Source organism: Parus major, chromosome Z, assembly GCF_001522545.3.
Source record: "Parus major isolate Abel chromosome Z, Parus_major1.1, whole genome shotgun sequence".
Lineage (NCBI taxonomy): Eukaryota > Metazoa > Chordata > Aves > Passeriformes > Paridae > Parus > Parus major.
The window spans coordinates 74,474,242-74,501,984 of record NC_031799.1 but is presented as its reverse complement, the minus strand read 5'-3'; the positions used below and the strand labels follow the sequence as shown (position 1 = coordinate 74,501,984).

At 40.0% G+C, this 27,743-nt stretch overlaps 1 protein-coding gene across 9 annotated transcripts; it reads left to right on the top strand.

Annotated features, from left to right (window-relative positions):
- Positions 1 to 23,414, top strand: MELK (maternal embryonic leucine zipper kinase). 9 transcript variants are annotated; one of them, XM_015615385.3, is made up of 17 exons: positions 1 to 103; positions 383 to 484; positions 775 to 860; positions 1,273 to 1,389; positions 1,908 to 2,051; positions 3,436 to 3,504; positions 4,560 to 4,652; positions 5,715 to 5,813; positions 8,719 to 8,787; positions 9,321 to 9,419; positions 10,386 to 10,472; positions 11,793 to 11,921; positions 15,284 to 15,509; positions 17,182 to 17,275; positions 17,700 to 17,868; positions 21,850 to 21,953; positions 23,056 to 23,414. In XM_015615385.3, exons 2-17 carry the CDS (start codon positions 421 to 423, stop codon positions 23,231 to 23,233), a joined length of 1,827 nt encoding a protein of 608 aa, XP_015470871.1. In that variant the 5' UTR covers positions 1 to 103; positions 383 to 420; the 3' UTR covers positions 23,234 to 23,414. The 9 variants fall into 9 exon arrangements, with proteins under 9 accessions (XP_015470871.1, XP_015470874.1, XP_015470870.1 ...); XM_015615384.1 differs by lacking the exon at positions 1 to 103 and adding an exon at positions 108 to 154; XM_015615388.3 differs by lacking the exon at positions 775 to 860.
- Positions 23,415 to 27,743: the final 4,329 nt, after the last annotated feature.

Here is a 27,743-nt window from a genome sequence, read left to right as displayed (position 1 = left end):
TCCCTCCTCCCGGCATGCCCTTGCTTTCCACGCCCATTCCGGTTTGGTGCCGAGCGATGATTGGTTTTTCTAACACAGCGGCTGGAAGCGGGGCATTTGAACGGTAACGGATTCTTTACGCTGCTCCGCTGCGGGGTCGTTGCTTCGGGACGCGGTAACACTCGGGGAGGGAGGGGATCCTGGCGGAGAGCCCTAGGAAACAGGGTGGGACCCGAGGGTCTTCTGGCCTCTGCGACTCAGGACCGCGGCGCTCCCGCGCCTGTTGCCAGGCAGCCGTGAGAGATCCGTGGCAGCAGCAGCCACTCCACCCTCACTGGGGGCTGCTGCTGAGTCTCTTCTTGTGCCCGAAAGCATGAGCGCAATCTGTGGTCTCCCCTTGCAGGTGCTGAGAAGAGTTGTCCGAGTACTGCGGGTCGCAGAATGGCTGGAGATGACTATGAGGAAATTCTCAAGTACTATCAATTACACGGAACAATCGGCACAGGTGGGGGCTCAGTCTCTGAATGCAAACAAGTGTGTGTGATGTGTCCGTTCACCTCGATGTTTATCTGAGAGATTAACTATTACTTCAGAGTCTGTGGGTCATGTTTTCTTGGCGTATTCTTCAGGGTGCAACTGTGGAAGTGTAACTGGAAGGTGGTGGCAGCAATTGCTTCTTTCTCTAGCAATGATACTACATGCTGTGCATATGGTGTTTGCTTCAGGGCAACTGAGATGAGCGTGAGAAAGCTTGTCACCATGCAGAGCTTTATACATTTCTGTTTCAAATTCTAGGTGGGTTTGCAAAGGTAAAACTTGCGCGACATCGTCTTACTGGTGAAAAAGTTGCAATAAAAATCATGGACAAGCTTGCTTTACAGGTAATCCAAAAGATACTTCAGAGCTGGTAATGTGCTGTTCCTGTGGAGCTTTCAGAGGCATGAGTGCGTAGTAGTCACTGTGGTAGATGCTGTAGACTTGAAAGAATTTTAATGGCACCACAAATCCTGTGTCATCGTGGAGAGGGCAATGTTCTTTGGCTGTAAAACTCATGCAGTTACAGCTTTAAATAACTAAATAAACCACTGTAAGTCAAACAGAATTCTGAGGAGAATATTAGCTTTATACAGGTGTTCCTTTGGGTTTTACTGACCAGTGTTTGAGGAGGGCAGGTGACCAGTGACAGAGCTGGTGCTGATTCGAGTTTGAGCAGTTCTTATATGCAGGTTTACTGTGTTGTACAGACTGTCAAACTACTTTGCAATTTCATACCTTGCTGTTGTGATCTTTTAGGATGACTTGCCTCGTGTTAAATTAGAAATTGATGCTATGAAAGACTTGAGTCACCAGCACATTTGCCGGTTGTATCAGGTGATTGAGACACCCAAGAAAATATTCATGGTTTTAGAGGTAAGGAATGGTGTTTCTGCTATGGTAAAGATCTCTGGGTTTAGCCGTACCAGTAGATGGTAGCAGAGTCCAAATGAAACAATTCTTAGAAAAGCATCTCAATGATGAGTGTGTCCAAGGTGCTATAGTTTAAAAATTAAGCTGACAGTGTATTCTGTCTCATTGGAAAAGCCACTTTTCACTGTTTGTAATAACCAAACTGACTAATTCCCACCTCACACTCCATAAAACATCACAAGCAGGGTATGTGGGACCTGAGAAGTGCCACCAAGTTGTCACATCTTTGGCAGTTTCTGTCACCTGTGCTGGTAGTGTGATATGGCTAGGGCAAGCATCGGGCAGGAGTCGAGCTCTTGGGCTTGTTGGATCTCTTGCACCCTGGCTGGGGCATGCCTGGGAACTGCTGGGATTAAGTAGAGGGAAAGAAGGAGTGCCTTCTTGCTGCCCAGTGCTCTTGTTCATGTTTATATTTCATGACTGTATCCCAAACTTATTCCTTTTTTCCTGCTCTCATGCAGTACTGTCCTGGAGGAGAGCTGTTTGATTACATAATTTCTAAGGACCACCTTTCTGAGGAGGAAGCTCGCCTATTTTTTCGGCAGATTGTTTCAGCAATTGCTTATGTGCACAATCAGGGATATGCCCACAGGGATCTCAAACCAGTAAGTCTGAACAGTAGCCAGATTTGCACAAATAATAATAATGAAGACCCACTTTTATTTCTCTGAATGGAGCCAGTGTGAGTTGTCCTCTCTGTTCTGTGCTTAGAGCTTTTTAGTTAATATTTGCTGAAAGAGTGTTACTTTGCTCCTCAACTGAGCTGGATGTAGTTGTATTTGAGGAAGGAGCTTCCTCTGGAGGAGAAGCAGAATAGTACCACTCCAGTTGAGAGTGCAGCAGACATGGATTTGATTTTGGCTGTTGGTTAGGTACTTTTGCTATCCCCTTTATTCCAGCTTGTACCTAGGGAGAGTTGTTATGGTTCCTCTCTATTGTGCAAACCATTCTGTTCTGACAATCAAAGGAAAATGTGACTCCCACAATGTAAACAAATGATCACTGGGCATGGAGAGGGATGTGCCACGAGACTGATCCTGTGGCTTTGCTGTCACTACAATAATTAAGCATGGGATTAGGGAATGGAAGCCTTGAGACTATTTCTCCTAGAAGAGGTTAGAAGTTTGCATGTACAGAGACACTGATAACTGAGAAAAACAAGTTCTTAGGGTAGCTAGAGACTTGAGAGGTTCATGGGATTGTGAGATAATTTGGTTGGGAAGTGACTTCTAGTGGCTTCTGCTTTTATCTCCTGTTTAAAACAGTGTCAGACCAAACTTCTTCATCCAGTCACATCGTTGACCTCTCCCATGAGGCACCATAATGTTGCTGGGAAACCTGTTAAGCTCTTTACTTCTTTTTTTCTGGGAAGGACTTTTTCATAGTACCAGTCTGAATGTCTGCTGATGCTTGTTGATTGTCATCATCCCGCCATGTGCTTCTGTGGAGGGGCTGATGCTGTCTCTATGCCACCATTGTAGGAATGAAAAGGCTGCCATGAGGTCTCCACTGAAGCTTTGTCACCTAGAGGCTGAAAAACCATCCCTCCTCACAGAAAAATGCTCCAGCACCCTAGACAGGCTGATGTCCATCAATGGAACTTACCTCAGGTGTCTTTTCTGTGCTAGAGGGTGGGCAGAAACTGAATGTGCTGTCCCACTGTGGTGAACAGAGGGCAAGTGGCTTCCCTCACTTTGCCAGCTCTGCTTCTTTTCACACCATCTGGGATATCACAGCCTGCCTTTTCTGCCAGGGCAGGCTGCTGCCTCAGTTTTTGCTTTCTGTCTAGCAGCCCCCTAGGCCTCTCTGAGCAGTTGGAGCTTGTATTCCCTACCTGGAATAGGATATATTCTTTAGCAACAAACCAAAATCTCCAGAGGAGAGCTTTAGGGAAATTATGGCTGGCAATGGCAAAAAGATACAGGGTGAAAGAAATGTGGTTTCTTGGATACCTGTCGTTATGTAAGAATTAATTACCTCTTTTACTAGGAAAATTTGCTGATTGACGAGGAACATAATCTGAAGCTGATAGACTTTGGACTTTGTGCAAAGCCAAAGGTAAGGATGTCAGTTGCTCTCATAGCAGAGCTTAATCAGCTACAGTGCCCACATAAAAAATGCAGGCATAACTTCATGGTACAGTGCATAGCCTTGCCCTGAATTCAAGCTGTTGGTACAGTTGTCCCATTGCTAATTGCTTTGTAAGGCCTTAACAGTGTGGGACAGTTTTACATTTTTTGAGCAGAATATCAGTTTTTCTCCTCTTACACTTCATCTTTAAGGCACAGATTGCCTTGTCTGTAGAGTGTCTGCTCCCACAAAGGCTTGTACTGTAAAGTTTGTGTTGGTATCCATTTGCTTTCAATAATTTTCATAGGATTTGTCTATGTGTATGGAGATTGTGGATCAAATCAAATAGATTTCCCTTTACATTTACAGAGCCTTTGGCTCCACACAGTTGTACGGAGTTGTTTAACAAGTTTAAAGTTGGTTTCTACATTGCTGCTCTGTTTGTCATTTTCACATATAAGATGGGTTCTGGGAAGGAGGAATTTAATTAGAAGAAGATCTTTCTGATCCCAAGTCCTCAGTTTTTGCTGACTCAAGTTAAAGCACCTTCCAGGAAATCAGAGGTAGCAGACCACCGTCTTGGTGGTACAATGTCGTCTCGCTCTGATCTGCTTAGAGCAAAGGCCAGGCTAAGGAATAACATGTTTTTAGTAAGGAAGCATTTTAGTGGCTCTTCATGAAGTTATTGCTTTAAATATTGATATAAATTTCCAAGCAGCCTCATGTCCAGTAGCTCCTGGGTTACTGATTCCCAAGTTCCATCTTATCTTTCTGGTCACAGAGGGAAGTATTCCTATCACAGGAGGAGCTGCAGAAAAGGCTGCCACGATAACGTATGAAAGAGCGGCTTGGGATCTGAACACATAGGATTCTCCTAGTCTTGGGCATTTTTTGCCTGGTGAAGCTATATATTGTACCAAAGCCAAAAGTTAGGACACAGCATTGGAAAATTAAGCTTCTGAGGCCTCTAATATGTTGTTGCTAAGAGACGCCATTTCTGTTAGACCCAATGCTTCTCTGTCATCAGTTTTGTCCTGTTCTAGGGTGGCCTTGATTACCATCTGAACACCTGCTGTGGAAGCCCAGCTTATGCAGCACCAGAGCTGATTCAAGGCAAAGCATACATTGGCTCAGAGGTGGGTGACAAAATTGTGTGTTAGGGTGGTTACTTGCCTGTGCACTTGCCTGTGAAGATGGTGAAATTCAGATATACTCCCTTGGTGTCTTTCTTTGATGTCACATTGCCTCAGTGGCTCTCAGAAGCTTTGTGATTGAGAGCAGTCACAGCCTAGAATAGCTCCTGACCACAGGTTCTGCACCTGGCATCTTCATCTCTGACTAATCCTTCACTGTCCCCAGGTGCTGCTCTACAAAAAAAAAAAGCAACTGCCTTCTACCACATTATTCCAAGCAAGAATTTGTACTGTTAATTATCCAAGTCTTGTTGCAAATTTCTGTGCAGTCTCCGTATCTTGAGTACTTTGCCTTTGAAATTTTGTATGAAAATGTGCTGTATGTACTGTGCAGTGTAGTAAAATTAAAGAGAACAAACACTGTGGCATTTATCCAGCTTTGATTCCCTGTCTAGATCATTAGGATCTGATACATGCCCTTGTCAATCAATCCATTCAAAATGCTGCCATTTCAGTCTCCTCAAACTTCCTGTCTGTGCTGTTGGATGTAGTCTCTATTATCCTTTGCAACACTTTCCCTGACCTCTAAGTCTTGCTTTTTCTTTGTTTTCCACAAAGTCAGTGCTTCTCAAACCTCCTTCATCTTTATGACTGAAGCGGGAGTTGCAGTATGAAGGGTGTAGACCTTGTCATGTGTATACTGAGAAGAAACAGTAGGGCTTTAAAGCGGATTGTAACTACTGACAGCTTTCATAATCACTAGTACTTTTGAGTACAAAATCCCTTCAGATGACTTTGGTTTCCTTTTTGTCAATGGAATCCTTCTAGGTTAAAAGTAATGCGGGAGTTTGGCGACCTAAGGAAAAGAGTAATGATTTTACTAGCACTCCAGTTTCAGTGAATTGAAAACTGTGTGCTTTCACTTGGGCTACAAGAGTTATGTCTAGAACTAAGGAACCTACTTTCTGCAAGTTGCATGTGGGCTTTGTCAAAAGGAGACGATGTGGTCAGTCTCTAAGCCATTTTGGCAGATGAGGTTTGTGAGTTCTCACTTTTATTTCTTAGGCAGATATTTGGAGTATGGGAGTACTGCTGTATGCTCTGCTATGTGGCTTTCTCCCCTTTGATGATGATAATGTCATGGCTGTCTACAAGAAGATCATGGTAGGTGTTGATGATACTAGAATACATGAGAAACGGGAATCACTAAACTTTATTGGACATTTTTGCTTTCTGATTTGAGCAAAAAAGGCTTATCTGCTAAATTATGTTATGCTTTGTTTCTCTTTTGATCAGTATTTTGTGGATTTTTGTTGTCCCTCAGCCTGTGTGGTACTCTAGCTTTGTCCTATGATATAGTAGAAAAGTGAGTTGCAGAAGAAGCATTTTCTTGCTAGTTGGCTGGACTTTTATATCTGAGTGTTTATCTTTTGTCTTCTCCCTAAAAATACTATTCTTGAATGTCAGCCATTCTCATGTCTAGGAAAAGCAGGATTCCACATCTGCTGTTGTACCTTCCTCCTCAAATAAAAGTTGAATAAATAGTAAATAGTATAATTAAGTCATTGGTTCTTTCCCTGTAAATGCCTCTTGATGTGGCTAAACAGCTGTTGTTCCTCATCCCATGCACCTCCGCCAGTTGCTTCTGAGCTGCCATAAAAGTCTGTTCTGATAAAGCTTGCTCTGAGTGAGATGATGAACAACAGTGCAGAGTAATGGCTTTGGATTATTCTACCTCATTCTCCTCTCACCAAGAATCTCATATGCTTAAAAAAACATCCTTGAGGGCATTCAAGGACTACTTTGGCAGGGGGAAACTTACACTGGCTTGCACAGGAAATGATTTCAGGGTGTGTAACAGTCTGAGCTTTATAAAGCACCTGATTATTTCATCAAACAGTGTGGATTTTTAATCTGGAATTGGAGAACACTTGACTACCTTGACAGAAGACCTCTAGGAAGCTTAGTTGAGTTGTTGGAAAGAACTTGCAAAAATAATTTAAAAAAATAAGCAAAGACTGTCTAATCCAAAGAGATTGTGTAAAGGTACTGATTTCAGACAAGATGCCATTAAAATTGCATGACTTCCCAACTCGTATAGTCATAGAATATCTTGAGTTGGAAGAGAGCAAAATGGGTCATCAAGTTCACTTCCCTGCTTTTTGCAAGACAACCTAAACTAAACCATGTAATTAAGAATGTTGTCCAAATAATGCTAGCAAGTCTTTACAGTTTCTCAGTAAAGTCGCTATAAAGTGGAAACAGCTGAGTCAATAGACTTTGAGCTGCTTTTCCCTGTTCCACATCTTTTCATTTGTGAATCAATGGCTTGACTTTTTAACCGAGAAATTAATCTGTGGTATAACTACTGCAAAAAGCAAATGACTTCTGGTATGACCTTATGCTCCTGGCAGATATCACAGCCTATTTACCATCCAGTATTGCCCACAGTACCATAGATGAGAATTGCTCTTTGTTATGTCATGTTCTGTAGCAATATACTAACACCAAAATGTAGATTACCTATGTAACTTAGTTTCACAGTAAATCTGTGTCATAAAACAGCCTACAGAACTATTCCTAAATAATTTACTAATAGTGTCTATAAAGATGTAACTTTACACAGATTAAATTCTTTAATCTGTGATGTTAAAGAAATACATACTATACTTAGAAATGTACCTGCATATAATACCAACTGTGTTGTTGTGAAGACATTTGTCAGTATAAAGAAAACTGTCATTACAAAATGATAGCTGTGTTACTTGACAATGACTTTTTACTGATTTTTATTTTTATATCAATTTTCATTCAGAAATAAATGATTCTCGGTGAATTTGGTTTGGTTCCTAGCTACACCTCACATCTGGGAGTTGTTTTCAATTTTCTTCTAATCAAAAATTAAAGAAAAACAACCGTAAATAATTATCTTGAAAAAATCTCACTTGCTAGATCAGTAACATTTCTCCTGTCTACTGCATGAGACTGAAAATTTAGCATTAGACGTAACCTATTCAAAAAAGAATATCATAATACTGAGGATGGTGTACTTTTAGTGTCTGAAAAGTAGTGATTTAAGGGAATCTTCACATTGCAAAGTGCTAATATCAGTCATTCATAATCCAGTATGCTTGCTCTTCTAGAACTTCAGTACTGAATTGATATGATGTGTTGGGGTCAGAGATGCAAGGTATATACCTTTATCTGTAATGCCTAACTCTGACACCCAAAAAAGCACTGAGTTTCACATAGCACCATGGAGACAACGGTTAGAGTAAGCAGAAAAAATTGAAAATGTAAATGTGTGAATTAGAAAGTTTTTTGAATCACTAGGTGAATGGGTTGAGGTTTAGAGTTAAAGGTAGTTTAGAGAGCAGGGGACAAGATGGAGGATTTAGGGTGTTGTCTCTTGTCCTTCTTCTTTCTTCTTCATGTTCTTTCCTAGGGGTTTTTGAGCAGTAGTAGGTGATTGGGTAGAAAATGCCACAGTGCAGCACACAGGTGTTAGGTCATTGGGTCACTAATAAAAATAACTTAGTTGGCACCTGTTAATTGGGTAAATGGACATATAAGAGACCTTGAAGAAGATCTTTGTTAGCCATTTTACCCCTTTTCTATCATAGTGCACATAGCTCCTTGTACCTTGTAATGCTGATAAGAAAAAATAAACAACTGAGACCGAACGAGAGAAAAAACTAGCTTCCCATCTCATCAATCTTCAGTTCAAAGGGAAAAAGAACCCAAATCCGAAAGTCCATAAAGAGACAATGATGAGCCAAGGCAATGGAGAAAGGAGCAGGTTAGCTGCAAAAGTGGGTAGAGATGGAAGTGTCGCATAAGCAGAGTGGATGAAAAGTGCAGCTGGTGATGCAAACATGTCATTTAACTTATTAATGCTCCTGGGTTTTAGTACTGATGGGTTTTTCAAGTCATACTTCAAACTAAGTTCACATTTCCCTCCTGTTCTTTTTTTTTTTTTCACAAAGCATAGATGTCACTGTTGTCCAAGTAATTTAATAGTTTCTTTTGAGGTTCAGTGTTAATTCTAAATCCTCTTCTTTTTTTGCAGAGAGGAAAATACAGTACTCCAAACTGGCTCTCTCCAAGTAGTACACTGCTCCTTGACCAAATGCTGCAGGTAAATGTACTGCTTCTGTTCAATAGATGTATAATGTACTGTTGAATCAGCTCAAAACATTACATCAATGAAATATTTTAAAAACATTATGCGTTAAAATAAGAAGTTTAATTCTTACAAATTTTTGAAGAAAAGATTACCATTGCCTTCCGCCAAAAAATATTTGGGAAAATGTTTGATTACAAAAATAATTAGCAAAGTTTACATGATTTAACAAACTCTTCAAACAGCATGCTTTTGGTTCTTCTCAATGTGCTATAAAAACAAGACCTTTTTTGTAGCCCAAATGTATATTGGGCTAAGGAATCTAGCCAATGCTGCATATCCTTGAGAGATCTGCTGTACTGTAGGTTCTGTAATTGGTCTTCAACAGCTAAGGCCTTTGAGTGTGAGTTTCCTTTTGGTGAAGCTCTGAAACAGTATTGATTTCTAGTTTTGCCCCTAACCACCCTAACATTCTGTGTAGAAGATCAATTGTTTCTTCACTTTTTCTGCACAATTGAAGTATCACTTTGATTTTTATGCCCCACCAGGTCGACCCAAAGAAGCGGATTACAATCCAACACCTGTTAAGTCACCCTTGGCTCATGCAAGGATTTTCTGATGCTGTTCAGTGGCAAAGTAAATATCCAGTAAGTACTCTGGTCAGATAGATACTAAAGCATTTCATGTAATATATATGCTGGTTTACTACCATACCCATAGTGCATGGTATTAAATTATTTGTTACAAGATGAACTTTGAGATAGTTGTGATTCTTTCCTGATTCTTTTAGCTGTCAGAATATTATTTCTTGTTCTTGATAGCTCTTGAGGAAAAATTTCAAATATGTTTTCATCATATTCTGCAGCTAAATCTGCAGAACAACTGAATTCTCATAAAAAGTGAAGTTCTTCCACATATGAATGACCAGCTCCTTCCCTTGGCTGCTTGATTAGTACGTTGTTTAATGTGCAAATCATTCTGAAGGGCATGCTAGATGTGGTTATGGTTTATCTTGTTTGTAGTGCTCAACAAAAATTTGGATAAAAATTCAAATTTCATTGAAAGAATATTCATCCTGTCTCTCTGTCACTTGTTTTACTTGTGTGAGAGATGAAGGTAGTAAGGAGAAGAAAAAAACCAAAATAATCTGTGTGTCAGCAGAAAGTAGTTCTTGCATGTTGAGAGCCAATGCTTCCCATTGCCACCAGATGCCACTGTTATCCTAGGTAAAGGGCAATTTGACTATGCTCGCAACATCAGTGCAAGCTGTCTCTGGTAGAGATGGGCATGGTTTGTATCTTTGGATATTTATAGGCAGATGAAAGCATAGCTTTCATTCCAGTAGAAAATCTTACCTGCTTTTGGGTGGCTTATTTGAATTTTTTAGCTCTCACCTGTGAGGATCCAGGCTGTGAAGTTGTTGAAGTTGTATGACTTTTTCAGTCTATTTCCTACAATGCTTAGCTGTGATGCTAAACATTTGAAATACAGGGTCTAAAATCCTCATTGATTATTGAGTCAGCCCACTAGGTTTCACAACAGTGTCACTGTCAGATATGGATTATGGGGCAAATTGAAACCCTCACACTTCAATATCCATTGTGTTCTTACAGCTGGGACAGCTTGATGAGGACTGTGTAACAGAGCTTTCTGTGTTTCATGAGCAGAGCAAGGAGACTATATTACAATTAATAACAGAGGTAAGAAGTCTTTGTCAGTTATTTAGAGTAATTAAGTATAGTAATAGAGTAAATAAATTTAGTGTGTTATCAGACCACTACCTATATATCCCAAAGTATGACATCTTACATACATTTCAGATTTAAGGTACCCCTGCAGAACTCTAGAATCTGGCTGTAGCTTGTAACTACAAGCTAATGGTTCAGAAATTCATATTTTTTTATTTCCTTTCCTCCTTTAATTGTGATCTTTATATTTCCTAAATCTTACTGTTATTTCCCACTGTGGTAAAATCCTTCTGAATCTCTGAAAGTCAGAGGAGACTTGTAGAAATCCATAGCTGAACAAAAGATACTTATTGTTGGGTTATCTCTTTGCTTTGATATGGTTCAGTAACGAGTAGGAAAAGAAAAACTAAAATATCAGAACACCCAGGTAGTTAACAAAATACAGGGGCTTTTTGAGTTACTATTCACACATCTTTAAAAATAGTGAGTATGTTTAGTCATTTTTGACTACAAATGGTGAAAGTTGGACTGAATACTTCTAGAAGAACTGTGCAAATATTAGCAAAAGACTCAAAGCATGATGTGTACTCCAGTATTTACCTGAATCTAAAAATTCTTCATGAAAATGGAATTTTTTGCTTCTTTGTACTTGTTAGCAGTGACAATAGTTCTGTGTTTTTTTAAGACACTTGGGTTTCCCACATCACTGTAGCAGAAACAGACTTTTAAAACGTGTGTGATACTTAGATTTGTGGAGTCTTTTCTTTAGTTACAGTAAATAACCAGAATAACCTGTCTACAGAGGGGTAAGTCCTTCCAAAAGTCCTTCCAAAAAAGTTTGTGACATTTGCATAGTCCTTTACTGGAAGACTTCTAATCCCTTGTAAGTTATTCAAACTAACGGCGTTATGCTGCAAACCTGTCAAAAGTGGTTTCTGTGTTCCTCACATGCAGAGTTGCTGAAAGTCATGCAAAAAGTTTCTTCTTGGAAAAGAGTGGGCAGGAATTGCTTCCAGAAAATTTATACTTCAGCTGAAGTATTAGATAAACCAAATTATTAGGTTTACATTTGCTTCAAGTGGATAGATCTTTACTCACACATTTCCATGCTACTGCATGAACTACCAACATATTGTCTTTTTCTTGATCTCAGGCATATAATGCAGATCTCTTGAAGTCTGAAATTACACTTATGTGTAATTTAGGGTTGCATATCAGACAGAAAAACTTGTAGAGATATAGAAATCCTCAGAAGGCTGAGCTTGACTTGTATTTGCAAAGTTTCCAAAGAGGAGATTAAAATACTTTTTCTTTCTTCTTCCCTTTTCCCAGTGGAAATATGACCACATGTCAGCAACATACCTCTTGCTTCTATCCAAGAAGACTCGTGGCAAGAGTGTTCATTTAAGGTTTCCATGTCTAACAAAGCACGCCAGTACCATGATGTCGACAGGCCTTGAGGTAAACTTGAGTTCAGCAGGACAGAATCTTGCTTAAAATCCTGCTCTGAATTGACAAAGCTCTGCCTGGAGAAACATTCTGATGCTCTGAACATTAGGAAGAGAGCATGCACCCGTGTTTAGCTCAACTGGTTAGAGCATGGTGCTAATAACAGAGGGGTGGTTTAATTCTCGTATGCCCCATTCACTTAAGAGTTGAACTTAGTGATCTTTGAGGGTCCCTTCCAACTCAGAATACTCTGAAGTACACAGCCGAAGTGTGTGTCTCGGGCATTAAAGTGTTCAGTCTTCTCATTAATTAGAATTAGAATTAGAGCTGGGCTGCTTCTGTGGATGGATTGGCTTTACTGGAATAGCCATCTGGGACAATTTGATGCATCAAGCACCATACAGAATTGCTAATGGTCTCAAATCCCCTGTTTTCTGGCCTGGGTGATTCTGGATCTTGTTCTGTGATGACTAACTCTGTACTCTGTGTTTGTTTCTATGTTTTTTTCCTACTTGGAGGGCTGCATTTGGTAAGGAAAATCTTTTGATATCTTGTAATATATCACCTGGGCAGTGTCCTCTAAGATGACATAGGCACTATGGGAGCTGGTGACCAAATGAGAGGGAGTCATCCCTTTCTCATCTTGAGAACATTTTCCTAGAGAGGAAGCTGTTTACTTTGAGTAAAGGAAATGCGTTGCTGCTGTTTTTCTGATGATTGGGATTCTGAAGTAGTTTTGTGTATCTTAGGGGAATTTCTGTTCCTGTACTTTGCTAGTGATAGGGTCCTTCTGAACATGGCTAGAGTTGCTAAACTCCTTGCAATGTTGTATATAATATGCAACTATATGTGATATCAGTGATGTTAGTCTATTCAACAAATTCCAAATCATTCTCTGCAAGACCATTATTTAGACTTTCTTAGCTGTTCCCCCTTGAGATAAAACATCTGTGAAATGGTCTGAGCATGCTGCTTTCTGTGTTAGAGGCAAGCACTCAGAATAAATACTTTACGTATCTGATTCAGTTGCATGTAAAATGTTTCAGTTCACCCATACATCTTTTTAGAGATGAGGATTCTAGGATTACTAGAGCTGCATAATTGATCATGAATTCTAAGTGTTCCTGAATATGCATAATGTGATTTCTGTGATCATAGTGGGTTAGCCTTCTACACTGATGATTAAGGTGGAGGTTCACTAGGTTCAGTTGTGCTAAACTGTGAAGCTACTTCATCTCTAGTGATGTCCAAGGTAAATTGTCAAATGCTACTAATTAATATATGCGTTGTGCCTTTCCAGAGGATGGTGAAATTCATGTCTACACAATACAGGAATCTGTTAGTCCTCCTGCAGTGCTCAAAACACATTTATCTTGCCTACGTGTAGCTAGCTGGACCTAGTCTAATGTGAAGATGACCAAGCAAACAGAACCTTTTACTTAGCCAGTTCTGAATTTGGTGGCAGAAGATTGCACGTAATCCTGCTTGACTTCAAGCAGTTCAACATAGAAGCATACTGCTTAATATTTACTATACTGCAAATTACATCTAGAACACAGTAGGTGAAATAACCTAATCATGCATTCATGTTTAATGGAATGTGATTTCAGCTACAATATCAGGCTCCTAGCTTCTTCTCATTAGCAACCCTCTGGTAAGGGCTTTTGAATAAGGTATCATAGAAGTTCTGGAGCTTGTCAGACAGCTCTCTGTTCCAGTAGTAATGAGAGATCTGCTCATTGTGATATCCTTGATCATGGGGCAACAGAAACTTACCTACCAGCAGAACATAGGTTACTAAAATGTCATCCATTCCAGCTTTTTAAAATGGTGTCCATTTCAGCCAAAGACTGACAATTTAAAATGATTGTGTACAGTTTTGCTGTAATGGTATGGAATAAGTCATTGGGAAGAGTTTCGTGTAAGTTATAAAATGTGTTAGAAACTAAGGATGCTTTGATATCTATATCTTGAAATATATTGATATATATCTGCTTGTATATGGTGTGAACCATGAAGATTAACAATTTTGGCTGAAGTTACAAATTCCTTGCTTTAATAACTCACAACTTCTGGGGGTTGCAGAGCTAGCCATCAGATGAGGGGCTCCAAATGTTAGTTCCAATTACTGTTGTGGATTCAGTAGTCATATGTTTTGGATATGTGTTTACCTTTATCCAGCCCCCTTTTAGACGTTACTCCATTCTCTCTTTCTAGATTATTACTTTTGGTAAAAAGAGATTGTGGTCCAAGACTTGAATTCAAAGGTGGCTATTTTTGAGAGTTGCTTCTCTTCTTGCCATGGGTCAAGAAAGATGGTTTGACAATGGTGCTTTGAGAATAGTTTCACCTCTTGCTTTTGATACAAATGACAAATCTGCAACAACAACTTTAAAGTCACATTATAAAACTTAGGTCACCATCATGGGAACTTCCATTATTAGGAACTTCTTCCATTATTAGGAAGATATGGGTTAGGGTACGGGTTAGAAGAAGATTTTGACTTTAATGGCAGTCTTTTCTGATGAAATCTTACTTTTAAGTGTGGTGTGGAATCTCGGCTGTATATTTCTTTGCAATCTGAAAAAATGGTGATGTATGAAGATATGCCAGAGTGCAGTGGAGTGCCATGGGCATTTGTATTCATGGAATTTACAGATATAGCTTCACTGTTTGAAGAATCTCTATTAAAAAAATTTCGTATAAATACTCATGGAACAAAGCAGGTGTTTGATATTGTGTTCCCTAATCCAAAGGATCTTATTTTCATTTTACATGAAAGTTATTGGCTATGTAAATGTTTGGTAGACCCTAGCCTAGTGAAGTTACAAATGGAGTAAAGAAGTGTTTTAAATATATAGCTTAACATACATTGTGCCTTCCTCTAGCTGTAGGTAATTTGACTAAAACCTGAGCTTTTTTCATCTAGAAAATGAGTAAATCAAGATTTTAAAATCAACAGGAAAAAAATAAGGCACAACAAACAAGGTCTCAGACCTAAGCTAGAGCTGGACAAGTCTGAAGAAATGCAGCCTGTCTGTATTGGACAACAAAATCAAATGAAGCAATTAAAATTTTACAATTGTGGCAAATGGAAATTCCTAGCTGTGTTTAGGTGAGCCAGTGAGGAATAGCCTTAAATCTGCAAGCTAAAGGATTTAGAAGAGCTGGTAAAGAAGTGGCAAATTACTTGCAAACCTTATGAGCAAGTTATAGAGGGAATAAGAAGTACTGAAGAGTATTTAACTATTGCTCTAGAGTCAAGCATTTTATGGTATTTTTATCCTCTCAGAATTTCCTTGTCTGTAATGTTCCCAAATGTGATCAGAATACAGCAAAGGATGGCTTCTTTCTTTTTGTTACATCTCTTGTAGCATTCGAGGCCTGATGCCCAACTGGAGGATACAGAATTCATACTGTCAACTCCAGTGACAAGAAAAGTGGCATCAAAGAAGCATAAAAACAAAGAGAATGTTGAGACAGTGTCAGCTTTAAGAAATGAAGTGCCCTTTGCACTTACTGCTCCTAAGAGTCCTTTTGCAAAGAATCAGACTGAGCCACAGGAACAAGCTGTTCCCCTTAGGGCACCTCCTTTCAAAGGTATGTAGAATGTAACTGATGAAAGCTTAGAACATATATGTTGCTTGGAAATCACTGGAACTCAAATATAAAAACAATGTTTCTTCATCCAATTCATCTGTTTCAGGAATACTTAAGTTTTTTTGCCCTATACACCACCCAGGGTCTTGTTGAACATCTGGTAGGGTGCTGCAAGAGTTTTAACCATTCATCAGGGCATGTTACTTGTATGTTACTTACAAGAGTTGTTACTGTTCTCAATTATCATGTGCGAGCCCCTTTTGGTACACCCTAACATGCAGCCAAGCACTGTGTCATTAAAGCTTGGTTCCACTTTTCCATGAATGTTCAGATTGCAGTTTTCTCAACACTCTGTTTTTCCTTTGTGATTATTCTGAATGAAGATAAAAACATACTTTTAGTTAAATCCGCTTTAATTGCTGCTTCTAGGAGAAATCTAACTTCTGGATTTCTTATGGTTGCATATCAGCATTTTCACAGGGCAGTCCAGTATAGCAGTGAAAATGCTTCTGTTAACAACATGTAGGTTTTGCCACTATGCAACAGACCACAGAAATCTGTCTAAATTATGTCAGCTTTCCTGAGTTACCAGAATTTTCTGTCATCAGCCTGTCTACTCATGTACATATCCCATATGAACATTACCATTTCCTTCAATGATTACCATAAAAGTTTTGGTGTTGATACTGTAAATTCTAACTCCATTCTTCAAATGCCAAAGGCTCCTTGCAATAGGAGACTCTTGTTTCAGGTGCTACAGGAGCATTTTTCAGGAACAGTAAGTGTTTGCAAGCTGATTTGAGGAATAAAGGATTTTGAACATACTGCTATTTAATGAGATAATTCATCAAGAATAGCAATACAAAGACTAGTTTATGAGTTTGTTTTAAGATTGTATGTGACAACTTGTCTGATGTCTGTGTATGTCTAAAATCAAAAGAGATACTCCCTGAAACAGGAAACACAGAAGCATTTCTAGTTCATTTATGTAGTTACGTTTCTGAGGATTAAACAAAGAAAGCTAATTCTTCGATGCATTGAAAGATCTTTGATTCAGGAAATAGAAAAGTGGAACTGTGCAGAAATTTTGAGGTTATTTGTCTGGTGCTAGGTGCAATTCTGTAGAGGGCTAAAACTTTGAACGTTGAAATTGGGTTTAATTGTGACAACTTATTTGCTGACTGTTTTAACTTGGTGCTTTCTCCTGTGCCTTTAAAACCATGCTCTGCAGACACTGACATTTTAGGCTTTTGTTGTAACATGTACATTGTGTATTAAACCATGATTATGTAATCTTACACCCTTCATATAATGGAAATGGATCACTGAAGAATACAACTACTCGATGTAGTGGATTGCTCAGTATTTATTCATGGACCAGTGGCAGAGCAAAAAAGCATTTCTAGTCCTCAAACTTCTAGTGTTGAACTGCAAAGGTTACCATTACAGTTTGACTTGTAGAGCCCGGGGGAAATCAATCACAGTTTTAATTTGTAGAGTAGAGGTAATTAAAATTAAAAATATACTTCATAATTTGCAAAATTTAGACCTGAGATAGAAAAGGGGGTCTGGTATTAGAACTAAGTTATTAATAATGAGAAATCATCACTGAAGAAAAGAAAATCCTTTTATGTAAAGACATACTTGGTTTGGCTTGGATGCTTTCTTTCAGAGAGTCAATTGACTGAAGTCACCCCAGTTAATAAGCCCACTAACCCAACAAATGCAGATGAGTTGGCATCCGCTGAGATTCTTTGTGAAGGAAGGTAAGTGTGCAGTTATTTGTGTACATTCCTGATTTAGAGCAGGACTACATTAATCCATGTGCTGCCTGTGAAGCCCTGTTACAACAGCAAGCTGCTGTTCTTGGTAAAAACCTTTCAAAAACCTCTTTTTACAGTCACTAGAAAACAATAAAGATAGAGAAAAGTTTTAAAACTATGTAACTGCATATAATCTATTTTTTGTAATGTAGATGCCTTCTTATTCCAGGTCTCCAAAGGACTGCAATTTCTAGATACATCTCTGGGTTTAAACTTGCAACAGACTTTCAAACAGAAACTCCTAATACATTGCACTTAATTTCACTTTTTGTTCTGTCATGTCTGCTAATATTTTAGAGACATCTTTGAAATAACTAGTTTTTTAACACTGAGGGAAAAATAACAGAATAATTTGTTCATGTAACAGGTGTCAGTCAGTGGAATTAGATCTCAACCTTGCACATGTGGATAGCAGCCAAAAGAAGAGAAAAGCCAAAATATTTGGAAGTCTTGAAAGAGGCCTAGACAAAGTGATCACAATGCTTACACCAAGCAAGAAGAAACGATACACTAGAGACTGCCCAAGGAAACTTAAGGTATGGTTGATGCAAAGGTCCTACATAAGAACAAGTATTATTATAGTATTAAGTTAGTATTATCATATTTAGTAATTATATTAATTATGTATTATTACCTTACAGTAATTATGATTGAAAACATCCAGTAGCTTCAGAAATGGTTATGTGAAAGCTTCTGTGACCTGTATTGCCTAAATTCTACAGTAAAGTGGTCTTGCTGATAATAAGTTACCTGCCTAGTTATCCGTTAGTCTAGGTTCAGGTAACAGATCCAGGGAGATGTCATAGTTGTGGCTTAAGAACCATTCACCTACAATAGAAACCACTGAGTAGGAGACACCTTGAGCCCTTGTGACCCACAAAAACAGTGCTCCAATTCAACTTCCACACTCCAACATTCAAACCGAAAACACGTATGATGCTTTCAAGATTTTAGATGTCCACAGACAAGGTTACCATAAAAAGAAACATTGAGTATTTGCAGTGGGCAGCTCTCTTTTAAAGGGTACAGAGACACCCATCTGCTGGACTGATAGAGTCACAAGAACTTTGCTGCGTACCAGGTGCTAGGATCCTTGATGTTGCTGAGATGCTACCCCAACTTCTCAAGAGCATGGACAGCTATCTGCTACTACCTTATCATGTGGGTAACAAATGATGCTGGAAGCCAAACAACAGACAGGATCAAGGAAGACTAATTAACTAATTGACTAATCAACTAATAAACTAATTAACATGTGGTGAGGCAGGTAAAACCATTGGTGTCCAAGTCATCTTCTCATACTTAGAGACAAAGGGACAGCCAGAAGCAAGTGCATAGTGCAGATCAACATCTGGCTTCATGGCTGATGCCACTGAGTAGGTTTTGCCTTTTATAACAGTGGGTTGTACTTTAATGATTGTAGCCTGTTAAGCACAGATGGGATGGATTCACCTATCTAAAGCAGGCAAGAGAATCTTTGGCAGCCCCCTGACCAATTTGGAGAGACAGACTATAGAATGAAGGATTCAGGAGTGGGATTCAAAATGATGATGCTTGTGCCATTCCTTCCTCTTTGATTAGGTTATTGGTGATTAGGTCATACCAACCAGTGCAGTGAAAGATGTTTCTTGGCTGCCTATCAAGATGAGGGTCAAAAGGCAAACCATGCTGAGGGGGTGTGTATGGCTGTCATGATTGCTCTTACACCCCTTCTGTGCAAACAGCATGGGGAATAAACAAGAACTAGGAATCTCTGTGTGGTCACGGGGCCATGATCTCAATGCAATGATAGAACATGGTGGGATAGCTCATGTGACTGAAATGCTGTTAAGGGTGGCCAAGTCAGTGTGATGAGGTAGTGGAGTTGCTCATTATGTGAGAGACCAACTGTAATGTATTAAACTCTACCCAGGGTCAGATGAATGAGTTGAGGGTTTATAGGTGAGAATTTAAGGGAAAGGTTAAAATAGGTAACACTGTTGCAGGTGTTTATCCACCTGATCAGGCTGAGGAAGTTGATGAACCTTTCTGTGGACAGATGGAAGTAGCCTCATGATCCCAGGCCCTGGTTCTCATGGGGGACTTCAACAACCCTGATATTTGTTGGAGAGACAGCACATCACAGCACAGATAGTCCAGGAAGTTCCTGCAGATTACTGAAGGTAACTTTTAGACACGTATGGTGGAAGAGCTAACAAGGAAAGGTGTGTTGTTGGACCTTTTACTAACAAACCAGGATGGACTGAGTGGAGATGTGAAGGCTATAGAGATCTTCACTGTACTGACCATGAAATAATGGTGCATGGATCTGTGTGGTGGAAACAGAGTAATAACAGGACTAGAATCCTAAACTTCTAGAGAGTTACCTTCAAATATCTACTTAGAGGAATCCCATGGGATGGGGCTCTAGAAGAGAAGGAAATCCAAGAGAGGTGGTCAGTATTCACGCGTCACTTCCTCCAAGCTTAAATCCAGCATATCTCTGTGATGAAGAAGTTAGGCACAGGGAGCACGAGATCTGCGTGAATGAGCAAGGAGCTTCTAGCAAACTTCAAAGAGAAGAAGGAAATTTATGTGATAAGGAGAAAGGGACAGACCATATAAGGAAGACTAGGAGCATTGTCAGAATATGCAGGAATGCAGCTAGGAAGGTCTAGTTGTCTAACTTGTCTCAGTCTTAAAGCTGGGGATCTGGATGATCCACTTGGATGCTGTGATGTCATTCTAGTGGGAACTTGATAGGCTGGGAAGTTGGGCAGAGAGAAACCTAAGGAGGTTCAACAAGGGCAGCTAGAGGTCCTGCACCTGGGGAGGAATAACCCCAAATACTAGAACAGTTTGGAAGTGACCTACAAGAGACCAGCTCTGTGGAGAAGGTCCTAGGGGTGCTGGTGGATGACAAGTTGACCATGAACTGACAGAGTGTCCTGGGGGCCAGGAGGGTCAGTGGGATCTCGGAGTGCATCAGGAGGAGTATGGCCAACAGGTCAGGGAGGGGATCCTGCCCCTCCGCCCTGCCCAGGTAAGGCCACATCCGGAATGCTGTGTTCAGTTCTGGGCTCCAGAGTTCAAGGAGGACAAGAAGTTGCTGTAGAGGGTCCAGCAGAGGCCATAAAGATGATTAAGAGGCTGGAGCTTCTCTTAGGAGAGACTGGGAGCTGAGCCTGTTTAGTCTCACGAGAAGACTGAGAGGGGAATATCGTCAATCCATATAAATACCTCAAATGGTGGTGCCAGACTCTCTTCAATGGTGCCCTGTGATTGGATGAGGAGCAGCAGCCCTTAAAATAAACCACAAGCTCAACCTCAGCATGAGGAAGAACTTTACATTGAGGGTGGCAATGAAACAAAGCTGCCCAGGGTGGTTAGGAAATCTCCTTCTTTGAAGACATTCTAAGCCCACCTGGATACCTGCTTTAGGGGACCTTGCCTTGACAAGTGGATTGGATTGCATGATCTCCAGAGGTCCCTTCCAACTCTAGTGAATTCTGTATACATCACTCAAATACAACTGATATACTTAAGTTATACAAGAAAAAATTTCTACTTGAATATGGCAAAATGTTTGAAAAATGTAATTACCATGAAAGAGGGCAGGTTGGTTACCGAGGCATAAGCAGTTGTATCGAGGCCAGTGATACGTCCCTTCAGCTGAAGGGACCTATCCAAGGTCCCTACTAAGGTATCTAAGGTACTGACTACACTGAGACCTGTCTGTCAATCATGCATGTTCAGGACAAGATGTTGGGCTACAAACCTGACCAGCTGATCAAACAGGAATCTAGACTGCAAATATTCCAGGAATCTGAGCAACTGGAAAGCTAGATATTCTTTATCCAAATGTCTTTAGCCTCCTGCCTCAGTTTTTCTTGTCTATAGTGTATGCAAAATTCCTGAGGCACGTCTAGAGACACTGGGTTACAGTATGGCAAGACACTGTTAACAGCAGTTATGCCAAAGAGTTGCATAGATTTAAATCCACATAAGGACCACAAGAAGCACTCTTCAACTGACTTTGCACCTTCAACCTATGGTAATTTTTTAAGCTTTTTTTCAGTTTTGTCTTCTCTTGACTGCTTCTGTGACTTCAGAAGATAGATAGGATGTGTTGGGCACACATTGTCATATGCTTCCTCCCAATACCTCGGGGTGTCTATCAGTTGTTCAAGTGGTCACTTAGGACACAAGATTCTTATATTAAATACTAGATGTGATTAAAACCCCTTACAACAGTAAATTTAAAAATAGTGAGTAACCTCTTTTCTTTAAACATTAAAAGTTGCATGCGGCTATGCCTCTTTCTTGTTATCAGAAGCATTCTGTCTTAGCTTTAGGCCATTTCCCAACTCTGGACCATACAAAAAGGAAGGTAGTTTTGGGATGTTGAAGCATTGGTCACCATGGTTAACTGTTCTTAAACTTCTTTAGTGAAAGCTTTTTGCATTGTTGTCAGTTTTAGGACACAGATTTTTCTTTTTTTATTCCTTGAATTGTTTTAACAAGCTGACTACTTTTAGGCACACTGTAACATTACCACCACTCATCTGCTGCATCCAGATGACCTGTTGAATGAAATAATCATTGTTCTTTCAAAGAAGCATGTGGAATATGTTCAGAAGGGGTAAGTGTAAAATATGATGAGTTATATTTGTCTAAATGGTTGCTACTCCAGTCCTTAAAAAGCAAAGTATTTAAACTTAGTTTCTTGACCCCATTGTAAAATCTTTATAGAAAGTATACAAAGCATTAAATGAATGTGTGTAATAAAACCTGCTCACATAGTGCAAAACTGTTAAGTGTGTTCTATCAGAGCTCTTTCCCCAGCAGTTATAAACCAATAGTAGTAGGGGAACACTTAGGAAAAATTCACATCAGCCTGTCTCATGTGAAATTTTAAATACTAAAAGTTGTTTTAGGTATAGTCACATGACCAAATGGGACAATTTTGGAAGACAGTGTGAATACTTTTTAAGTCTCATTCTTGGCAGTTAAAAGTCATTGGCCTTTAAGCAAGAGGTCAGTACATTTTAAAAAGTATACAGAAGCCACACACTTTTTTGTGGATTATTTGAATTCATACTGTGAATCTTAGCTACACTAAGATACTGATTGGTTAGATCGGTTCTTACTTTTGATCAAACTGAAAGACTATTTACCGAGCTCCCAATGCATGAAATAACTATTGTGCTCACTTTTCAACATGCATTTTCTCAAGTTCTTGAGTATTTCAGTGATGGGTGTTGGTAGAGCATCAACCTCTGATGCATTTCCAAACTCATAATAAGGAAGGATGCTGGATTGCACAGCAGCACCTGCTCCCATTGTAATCATTCAAACTCTGAATGCAGTTTTTTCCTGTTTTCACACCAGCTGAGCTGCAACCAACAGAGAGGAGAGTGTTTTTGTCTAGGAAAAACATGGGAACTTTCCATCATTCCAGCTCTGATGGGGGCCTTTGGCTAGCACAGGTTCCTGTGGCAGGGTAGGACATTGATGCTGCATATTGGTCCTAGGGCATAATAATAAATAGGGTGCCCTGAAACTACAGTATTCACAAAACTCTCAGCTTTGACTAAACTGTGGACTGTTTCACAATTGTTTTATAATATCCTGAACAGTAATGGGGCATTTTATTTAAATTACTTCTATTAATTTAAAAATAGCATTGCAAAACAAATATGAAATGGTTCAATAACTATTCTGTTTTCCCTTTTGTTTTACAGTTATACCCTGAAATGTCAAACACGATCAGATTTTGGTAAAGTAACTATGGAGTTTGAGTTAGAGGTATGTCAGCTCACTAAGCCTGAAGCGGTGGGTATCCGGCGACAACGGCTTAAAGGTGATGCCTGGGTCTACAAGAGGCTGATAGAAGACATTTTATCTAGCTGCCAAGTGTGAGTGGCAGAGTCCTTTATCACGATGTTTTAGAAAGGTCTTTTCGGAGAAGTAATTTTTTCTCATAGTCACAGCTATATGTGAAAAATCTGTCATCTTGGGTTTTTAACCATCCCTCTTTGTACATATTCTTTTTGTATGTTCCTTTAATATTAGGTTTGTAATAAATGTTCTCCAACTGCAACTCTTCTGAAGTAAAATTCTGTAAGCCATTCCCCAGTTTACATACTTTTCACATATCTGAGTTTAAAAAGTGTTCCTTTTATGTGCTGGAGCTTATTGTGGGATGTCTTCAGTTATCAAGTGCATGGTGCACAGTAATAGTCATTTGCATAATTCTCTTCCTGTCTCTGCTTAAGTAGGATTTATTGAGATCATTAACTAAGTCACAGCTGTGGTTCTCAGAGTTACACTATACGCTCAGTGTTGTACAAAATAGGACAGGCTTCAATAAATGTGAAGTCAAGAGTGCTAGGATTTAAACTGATCCCATATAAAGCATTGTGCTATCTCATTATGAAGCCTCAGTGATGCTTAACAAGCCTCTGCACTTTCTGATGCTCTTGTGTTAACGTGATGATAGGAGAATCTCTGAAGAACACCACCACCTTTGAACTGTTATGAATGGAAAGGCAGTTGTCACCCAACTGTCTACAAGGAATTTTGTGACGCCTTTATGAGAACTTAAGCACCAGAAATAAAACTTGAAATATTCAGAACAAAGCAAAAACATCTAAGAGATGGTTGGGGGGTTGCTATCATACCTTTGAAACAGATATATATCTCCCTATGCATGTGCTGGGTGTTGTGTGGAGTGCTTATTTCTGCCTTTAGTTGTGCTGTGGCAGAAACTACACCAGGCTAAGCCCAAGCAGCAGCAGTGGGAAGACACATTTTGAAGTGTTTCTCTATGTGATCACATTCAGAAATACCTAGACAAGTTGACAGTGTTCTGAAGCTTTTTCTTAAACAGCAGTCAACTGCCATATGCTGCATGTAAGCCCCACACGTAAGCCCATTAACTAAAGCCTAAGGCATATCCACCCAAGGGCTGGGTGAGAGAGCTAAGCATTGCTGGAAGCTTGCAGTGACAGACATGAGATCTGTCTGCTAATGAAAGCTGTCTTCTTGCTCTCTGTGACCATTATCTCAGGAACTGGAATGTTATTTTGTCTGTATCAAGATAGAAGCATCCATAAATTTTGTTTCCAATGAAACCCAATGGTGGGTTGTCCACTTGCTGCTTCATAGGCAAGTAAACGATCAGGAATATTTTTAGCAGATTTCAAGAAAAAGTAAAAATGTTGGGAAGGAAGGAAAGCAAAGAGAAAAGTGATGCTCCTTGAAATGTTTCTGGTCAAGAACATTTTAGGTGCAGAAGGGACTAGTAGGACAATATGAACAATGACACAAAGCCACCTGAGAGATGGCAAGAGAGGTAATGAGAGTCAGGAGCATTTGGTCACATTCGCAAGAGGGTGTGGAACATGATCATGTTCACTTTGGAAAGGTTATCTAATCAAGGATCTTGTCAAACTGGGATACTAAGGCAAAGTGGGAAAGTCAGAAATTCAAATAAAGGGATGCAAATCTGACAGGCAGTCCTGCAAGGAAAGTAGGACTTGATGGTTATCATTCCCTTCAACCTGACACATGTTATGATTCTAATATGTGACAGAAAGACAACAAAACAATCCTGTCAGTCGCAGCAAGTGCAGGGGCTCTGGGAAAAGTGCATTAATGCAGAACTTTGCACTTGGTCAGGCTGGAATCTTGAGGGTCTGGGCTGTTGAGAATGCTGATGCAATGGTGCCAGCTGATGGGGAAATGCACAGTGGTCTCAGCCTGGTTCTGGCTATGTCCCCTCCGCAACCCAGGTGTGTACATGTATGTGTATTCCCCAGAAAATGAGAAACTGGACCAGCGAGAAAGTGGAAGGCCTCAGGTCTGGGCAGGGGTGTCACACAGACAGAGAGTAGGTGCTGGTTTTAAGGGGGACATAGAAGCCTGGAGTGTACCCATGGGCCAGTGTGTAAGTTCTGCATGCTTGCAGTGAGCACCATGCTGAATTAGATGGTGAGCAGAGGACCCGTATGGAGTCAGTGAGTCAGGGTCCAGAATAGGTTCTGGGATACTCCTGACTATGCCTGTGCTGTAGTAGGCAACTATGTTCTTGACATCCATTAACTGCTAGTACTGAAGTGTGAATGGTGATGGCCATACTGTACAGGAGATCCCATATGTAGTGTATGACTGACACATGAATTAAAGATTTGTGTTGGTAAAAGCAGAGCTAGCCTATTTTTCTAATAAATTTATACTTAAAGCTTCATCAGCACTTAAATACTTTCCCAGCATGCAACCTTGAGTCTGCTAATTATCAGAAATCAGCTAAAACTGTTGGTGGAGCAGCTGAGGGTTGTAGCTGGTGTGTATCTGGAGTGCTGCAGTATCGTGATCTTTGATTTTCCTTGCTTTCTTATTTAAACACAAACTTCATTTGGCTTTTGCCTGGAATTTTATCAGAATGAAGTAAGGATAGAAGATGGAAGGGCTGATAGAAGGAGGCATATTGATAGCAGTTTTGCTAATGAGTATCATGACACAGTGTTTTAAATCACCAGTCACAGTCATAAAGCCTAGGGACTGAAGAATTGAAACATTTACTTGTTTTTGCCTTCCTTGAGTTTTAAATTCAGGAATGACTACAGATGTATCCCGGAATACCCAAACTGCCACTGCTGAAAAGCACATTCTCTGTGTGTAACTATCTTCCTGTGGTGACAAAACTGATGTTGCAAACAGACAAGAAGTAATTAGGATGTCTTGTTCATTTTTATTAAGCTAGAGATCACTGATTTGATTCACATTGTCTTACAAGCTCTGATGTGTGAAATAAGGTTCTTCTTCATAGGCTACCATCCTGACTTTTTTTACTAATATTCATTGCTGTGAGTATATAACATTTGGTGATAGGAATTAGAAAACACACAATAAACAGGAATTGTGTACCTTTTTTTTAAGCCAAACTGCTGCTATTATATCACTAATTTTTTTAACTAACATTGCTGGAAATCTATTTCTACCTGACCTCAGGTGGAACTCGAAGATATAAACAAGGATTAACAGATAAAGGAGCTATGTGGGTGAGGAGAAGCATGGGTTGTGTGCCAAGCTTGCGGAAGCCTTTCCACAAACAAACACAGGGCCAGAAAGTTTGTCTTGCTTGCCAGCGTTCACTCAGCCAGGTTGTATAATGTCGTCTATACATTATAGAATGTATAATGGGTATCTGTCCGTCTTGAAAGCATACTTGCAATTGCTATTCCTAGGGACCTGTGCTAATGTCAATCCCTTGGAATTTCTTCTGGAATCTAAACTCAGTTTATGTTCATTGTTGTCCTGGTTTGGGCTAGGATGAAGTTAATTTCTTCCCGGGAGCTGGTACAATGCCATGTTTTGGGTTTAGGAGGAGGATCACATTGTTAACACAGATTTTAGCTATTGTTGGACAGTGCTTGACCTAAGTCAAGGGCTTTTCAGCTTCTCATGCTCTGACAGTGAGCAGTCTAGGGGGCACAAGGGTTTGGGAGGGGGCACAGTGAAGATAGCCAAATCCAACTGACCCAAGAGATATCTCCAACCATAGGGTGCCATCATCAGCATTTAACATTGCGGGGATGTTGTGGCTTGATGCTGGCCAAATGCCAGGCACCCATGAAAGCCACTCAGTCACCCTCCCCTGCTGCAGCTGGGCAGAGGAGAGAAAATGTATTAAAGGGTTCATGAGTTGAGATAAGGACCAGGAGAAAACACTCCCAGGGCAAAACAGGCTCAATTTAGAACTATTAAGTAAATTTATTACTAATAAAATCAGAGCAGGAAAATGAGAAATAAAATAAGCCCTTAAAAATATCTTCATCTCCCTAAGACTTCCCTCCTTCCCACCCACAGTGAAGGGGCTGTGGATTTTCGTCCGTGTGTCACACAAGGTTTTGTTCTGCTTAGCTCAGGAAGAGAAGTCATTCTCTGAGATCATGGTGTCCCTTCCCATGGGAGGCAGTTCTCTGAGAACTCCAGTGTGGTTCCAATCTCACAAGCAGCAGTCCTCCCAGAAGTGCTGCAGTAGGGGACACTCTTCCACAGGATGCAGTCCTCCAAACACAGGCTGTTCTAGTTTGGAGGCTCGGGCCCCCTCTCTCCATCAAGTTTCCCACTGCACCACAGCCTCCCCTGGGCATGTACCAGCTCTGGTGTGGGCATGTCACTGTCGGACACAAAATGATTCACACGGACGCAGCTCGAAGTGTGGTGAAAAAATAAGTTTATTTGTTCTTTCAGTATTTATAGGTTTTCAACAATGACCAGGGATTGGATAGTCAGGTTACCACCTTCCCAACCACACTGGCCATGAGAAACGTCCATCAAAAGGCATATCTTTAATGGAATATATAAATACCTATGTTTATAGTCACTTTCCTGGGAAAGTGGCTAGAAATTATGGAAACAGTAT